The 6395-nt window shown below is 52.2% G+C and overlaps 1 protein-coding gene across 1 annotated transcript; it reads left to right on the top strand.

Annotated features, from left to right (window-relative positions):
- The first annotated feature begins 1961 nt into the window (after positions 1-1961).
- Positions 1962-3284, top strand: TCAP (titin-cap). Its single transcript, XM_069074277.1, has 2 exons — positions 1962-2177; positions 2413-3284. Exons 1-2 carry the CDS (start codon positions 2068-2070, stop codon positions 2816-2818), a joined length of 516 nt encoding a protein of 171 aa, XP_068930378.1. The 5' UTR covers positions 1962-2067; the 3' UTR covers positions 2819-3284.
- The last annotated feature ends 3111 nt before the right edge of the window (positions 3285-6395 follow it).

Raw genomic sequence — 6395 nt, 5'->3', positions numbered from 1 at the left:
TGGGGTGGGGCCAGGAGGCCAGGGAAGGAGATCCAGAGAATGGGGAGGAGCTTCAGCCACTGCTCACTCTTGTCTCTGGGACCCCCTCAGTCTCTGAGCCCAGGGTTTGGTTAGTCCAGGAAGAATGTCTGCCCTTCCTCTACTCCACGTGCTTGGACAAACTACCCTATTTGAGCACGGGTAGGTGTGGTTATGGGTCTGGATTCAAGACCCTTTGCTCTTATGTTTTCTCTCAAGCCACTGACATTGGAGAGGGTAGGACCTGTGACCAGGCAGGCAACTACAGCTGGCAGTGGGACTGGGGGCTGGAGGGAGACAGCAGGAGAGGAGAGAATGCCTTCTAGGCCTTTGAAACAGCCTGGGCAAAGGCACAGAGATAGGAGATCCGAGTGTTGGGTTCGAGAAACAGGCCAATCTGGCCAGACTATAGAGTTCACAGAAGGGGGTAATGGAGAATAAGGTGGGAAATATAAGATGGGACCAACAGCAAACAGAGGGCTCTGCAGTTGATCCTACAGGGACTGGGGAGCCATGGACATTTCTCCAACTCTCCCCTCCTTGCAAATGAGGGGATTGGCCTTCATGACCTTTAAGACCTCTTCCTCCTCTAAAGCTATGATCTGTGCTCCTTTCTGCCCACAGAGCACTGCCATGGATGCCCACCATCACCCCTCCAGGTCCTTGTGCATTAGCATCGCTAGGTAGTGCAGTGGGAAGAATGCTGCAGGAAGACTCATCTTTTCCTCAGTTCAAATCTGGCCTCAGACACTAGCTGTGTGACCTTGAGCAAGTCACTTAACCCTGTTTGCCTCAGTTTCTTCATCTGTAAAATGAACTAGAGAAGGAAATGGCAAACCCCTCCAGTATCTTTGCCAAGAAACTCCAAATGGGGTCACAGACATCTGAACCTAGCTGAAACAGAAGAACAATTAACACCTGCTCTGAGGAGCAGAATTCAAGGCTGGAGGGCATCTAAGAGAGGTCCAACCCCCTTATTTTTACAGGGGACAAAAGTAAGATCCTAAGAGGGAATAGCCTTGCCTGGGTCCTAGTAAGAACTCAGTAGCGATAGGGGGAAAACCTAAACCTGATCCTTCCTCCAAGGCCAGGCTACCCCACCTCCTCATATTCAAGCAAGTGGAGCTGAGGGATGCTGCCCTTCCCAGAGACTGGGCCACTCTCCAGTGCTGGCACTGCCTGGGGGAACAGCTGCTTTGGCCCAGCTTGGCCGTAGGAAAGACAAACAACAGACAAAGGTCATCAGTGCCCAGGAGACCAGAAAGGGGATTAACACCACCACCACCCTCCCCCGCCTCTCTAAGGAAGGGGACAGGCGTAAGAACACTGACCTAAACTGGTTACTGTTCTCTGGAGGGAACTGTTGGGCAACAGGGGAGTATGCCCCTTTTCTTATGGCCCCAGGGGTTTGTGAACACAGAGCCATTAACCCCTTTAAGTAACCCATAGGGCAGAGAACCGTGTCAGGGTCGGGAGGACATTTGGGTGTGAAGCCTGCCAACTCCTAGAGGTGAGACTGGGCGCTACTGGAGTCTGACATGCGCTGTTCTGTTTACAAACACGTCCCCAAACTTCCCTCGGTAGAGAGGGCAAGACTGTTGTTCCCAGCAGTTCTGGGCAGGGACCCCAGTGACGTATGCATGTGGCTGGCCTCTAAAGGTGCATTGGGAGTGCTGAGGGCTCCAGAAGTGTCTGTCTCCTGCCTCACTCCCCAAAAGGAGACTGGGCAATCGATACCAAGCCAAATCTATGACTTCTATCCCATCTTCTAGCCCTGGGGCGTCCTGGGAAAGTCAGAGGGAACAATGTTTAACCCTGTCCCAGCCCCTAGAAGTTGAAAGTAGATGATCCCTGCCCCTCCTTTGCCCCCCTCATATAAAATGCACACTCTATCCACTATGCCCCCCCCTTCCTTCCCTGAGTCTGGGCTCCAGATATAGTTCCTTCGCAATGGGCCTGAAAATAGATTGGGGGTGGTGGTGGCAGGCAGGGGTTATATAAAGCATCAGAGAGAGGACCAGATTGAGAGAGAGCCGACCTAGAGTGACCATGGCTGCATTCGAGTTGAGCTGCAAGCTATCAGAAGAGAATGTAGAACGCAGGGAAACTTTTTGGGCTGAATGGAAGGATCTGACACTGTCTTCCCGGCCAGAGGAGGGGTAAGTGTCCCCTCAGCCCTACTCTAAAACTTACCTCCTCTCCCTGGGCCAGATGGGATGCCCATAAGCGGTGATTTCAACCACGTCCACCAAGGGGATGCCTTGCTGTTACACACACACACAGGCACTCAGACCCAGGAGAGCCAGACAGCCTGTGATGGATAAGGCTCTCACCCTTGGGAATAAAGGCTCTTCCCCAGGGTTCTCCTTTCCCCACATAATGCTCTTTTTCCAGTTGTTCTGTGCATGAAGAAGATACCCAACACCGAGAAACATACCACCGGCAGGGGCAGTGCCAGGCGCTGGTGCAGCGTTCACCCTTGCAGGTGATGCGGATGGGCATCCTCGGCCAGAGGCTGCAGGAATACCAGCTGCCGTATGCAAGGACACTGCCTCTGCCCATCTTTACACCCTCGAAGGTGGGCTTAAAGGAAGATCGCGAGGCTACCCCCATCCAGCTTCGGGAGCTCCTGGCTCTGGAAACAGCTCTGGGAGGGCAGTGCTTGGACCGGCGAGAGGTGGTTGACATCAAAAAGGAGCTGCCTCCTGTGGTGGCCGCCAGCCATCCCCAGTTTGGCAAGCCAGGTGCCCCTCGCCGCTCTCTATCCCGATCCCTGTCCCAGGAAGCACAGAGAGGCTGAAGGGGATTCTGGGGGTGAAATCCCTTCTCCCCCGACTCCTATGCCCATCCTGCTGTGGGTGCTACCCAGCTAAGACCTGGGGGGAGGGGAGGGCTGGTCATTAAAGCTTTGTAGTTAGCCCAGAGCTGGGTTGGGGAAGTGGGAGCTGAAAAGTGGACATGCGGGTCTTTTGAGCTCCCAGAGGGAGGAGGCAATAGTAAAAAGATGGGGAACTAGGGTACATCAACATCATCTGAAAATTGCTGACAAGAGTTAGATGGGAGACTAGGTGGCTGAACACCAGGATCTAGAGGAAAAAGGAGCGATGTAAATGGGGGACTAGAAAGCCCTCTGAAAGAGACCAGATGGAAGGGGGATGTGAGACTGGAGAAGGGAGCCCCAATGGGAAGAGACGGGGGTGGGGGAGCAATGTTGGGGTCCCACCCAAGCATTATCTGTTAGTGCTAAAATAAAAAGTGAAAGCTGACTCTGCATTTGTCTGCCTTTCCCTCCGGCCCCAGGGCATGGGGTTAAATCTGCCCAGCCCACTAATGCCCACACTCTTTTGATGTCCAGATCTGCAAATGGCCCTTCAGCTCCTGCCAAGGTCCTAGGTTAAATATAGTGTGGCTTCTGGGCAGCGCTAAGGCTAGGGTACAAGGACAAAGCTGTAAATAGGGGCAGCTGCCTGCTTCCCCACCCCACCCCCACTCCCCCGACACCTCCCCCCACACTGGACACAGGCAGAGAGTTCCAAGAGCCTGGAAAAATGGGTGGAAAGATTAATCCCTAAGAACTGATGTTAGGGCTGTCCATGGTCAAGCTGGATAGAGACAGGCAGGGGTCAGTGACTCCTAGTCCTTGTTTTTAAGGAAAACCTCAGGAAGATGGAATTAAATATTTGGGCCTCCTCTGGGAACCCAGCTATGTCCTGATCCCACAAATTCAGGGAACCTGAGGGCACAGGGGGTGCAGGGTGCTCAGATGTCATATTGACTCATGTCCCAGCCATGGAGGGCAGACAGGAAGAGAATATTCTCACTATTCCCCCCGCACACACAGCAAATCTTCCTCCTACCCCCAAGCAACCACTGTTCTAGCCCCTACACTGTTCAGATAGGTGGGAGACAGAAAGTCTAGGCCCTGGGGAAGGAATCTAAGGCTTATGGGGGGCTCTAGACACAAGGCAGGGCAGGAAAGGCCAATCTGGATGCTTAGGAGGGCCCAACTCAGAGAAGGGAGTGAGTATAAGGGAAAAAATACTGGATTCAATGTCAGAAAATCTGGGTTCAAATCCCAGCTCTCTTATTTACTACCTGTGTGACCCTGAGCAAGGTTATTTTCCCTCTCTCAACCTCAGTTATCCAGTTTGTAGGGTTTGGACTACATCTATCTCTAAGGTCCCTTCTAAATTCTATGATTCTGCCTGGCCAAAATATGCCTTCCCTCTCTCCTGGGTATAAGGGAAATTGAGCTGTGACTAGTGGAATACATTGGGTAGCCCCTCTCCCTGCAGAAGGAGGAATCTAGAAAAACCCAGGAGACCAGAAGCTCAGAGAAGGGTCCTAGGCATTCTGGCTCCCCACTAGCTCTAAGAAATAAATCCAGAAAACCCTAGGAGACCAGAAGCCTCAGAGAAGGGACCTAGGCATCCAGGCTCCCCACTAGCTCTAAGAAAAAAAAACAAAACCTTAAGAACAGAAGAGTTTGTTCCAAATAGCAGTGAGGCACTAGCCCTATCCTCCCTTTTCTTCCCTCTCAAAAGATACTCTCATTTCCTCCAGAGTCTCTCTCTCCATGGTGGTCCCTACTTCTATCTCTCCTTCCCTTAGAGAATGGGAGAACCCCTAACAGCAAGCCTTTTCTACTCGTCACTTGAATCAACAGAATTCTCATGTCCTCCATCCCCCCTCTCATTGGCTGCTGATGAATTGGAGTTGCCAGGGTCCCACCCTCCTGTTTCCCAGTCTGGAACAGAACCTTCTGCCCTCAGTTCCACCCCTGTGCCCCTTCCGACCCATGTTCAGGCCTAGATAAGTGGATCTGAGCAGAGGGGCCCGGAGGCCTGCTAACTGCATTAACTCTCAATTCTCTGCTTTGGCAGGCCATGGTTGCCCTGCTGACTCCCCTATCATAATAGCCATCGAAGAGTAGGAGGGAGGCTGAGGTGGATAAGGGAGACACCATTTGGCCAGATTTGGGGCCCAGGGCAACAGAGGCGAGGATACAGGAGGCACCAAGGAACGGACTGTCCTGTGGGACTGGGTAGGAAGGGGGAGGAGGGAGAGATTAGAGGGAGGAGAGAGGGAGGGATTGGCCCAGGGACACTTGGAGGCAGAAGAAATTAAAAGGGGGATGGGGGTGGGGGACAATGCAATTGGACGGAAAAACTTGGGCAAAAGGGAGACTGAGGTTTAATAGTAAGATTCTGAGGGAAGAGAAACGGGAGGAACTGAAGGAGTAGGATGAATGGGAAGAAGTCTTATAGACTCAGGTTCTGAGGACTTTGAACCGTAAGAGACCCCTAATCAATAACCACAACTACCCCCACAATCCCACCCCTGCATTTTACAGATGAGGAAAGGTAATGGATAGGGAACTGGCTAGTAGGAAAGGTCAAGACACTTACTTGTGTGCCCCTTTCACCAACTCTCTGAAACTCATGTGTACAGAAAACTGGGCAGCTAGGTGTCACAGTGGATAAGGTGCTGGACCTGGAGTCAGAAAGACTCATCTCTCTCTGACTTCAAACCTGGCCTCAGACACCTACTAGCTATCTGACCCTGGGCAAGTCATTTAACCCTGTTTGCCTCAGTTTCCTCATGGGAAAAATGAGCTGGAGAAGGAAATGGCAGACCACTCCAGTATCTTTGCCAAGAAAACCCTGAATGGGCCCAACGAGTCAGACACGACTGAAAAAGACTAAACAACAATAGAAAATTGGAGATAGTAATCTAGGATAGTAAAAAGCATAAGATTGTATTGAGGACGAAGTGAAGGGTATGTCTGAAGGGTCTTGGACTCCTGGAAGTGCAATCATTACTTAAAAAGCAGTGCTCTTTCCACAGCCCCTGAGAGAGGGTGAGGCTTCAGTACTGGGGAACAGAGAGTAGACTGCCAGACCTGAAGAGGTGGGGGCTGGAGAATGCAAACTCCTTCAGGACAGGAACTGATGGATGTTTTAGTCTTTCTATTCCAAGTACCTAGTACCGTGCTTGGCATATAGTAAGGGTTTAATAAATGTTGGTTGAATTGAATTGGAAAGAACTGGAGAGGAAGTATCGAGAAGGTGGGCTGGGTGGGAGGGAGCAGTGGAGCTGACCATGAAGATACATCCCAAGTGCAATTAGAACCTGGAGCCGGTGTTTCAGCCTCGGGCATGCACCGTCCCTCCTTCTTCCTCCCGCCTCCCCCATCCCCGCACCCCTCAACCTGAACCCTGTGCTTCAGCGGTTGCTGACACTAAGCGAGATGGATGGGCTCACAAGCATAGGGACTGTCGCCTGGGGCAGCCCATCCTTCCAGTCCAGCGTGGTGGGGGGGGCGATGAGGTAGGGCGGGGAGTGTGTGTGTGGGAGGGGGAGGTGCGTCCTTCCAC

This window comes from Petaurus breviceps, unplaced genomic scaffold, assembly GCF_028583685.1.
Source record: "Petaurus breviceps papuanus isolate PSGF00001 unplaced genomic scaffold, PetGlider_PUasm1.0 90887, whole genome shotgun sequence".
Classification (NCBI taxonomy): domain Eukaryota; kingdom Metazoa; phylum Chordata; class Mammalia; order Diprotodontia; family Petauridae; genus Petaurus; species Petaurus breviceps.
This window is presented reverse-complemented; position numbering and strand designations above follow the sequence as displayed.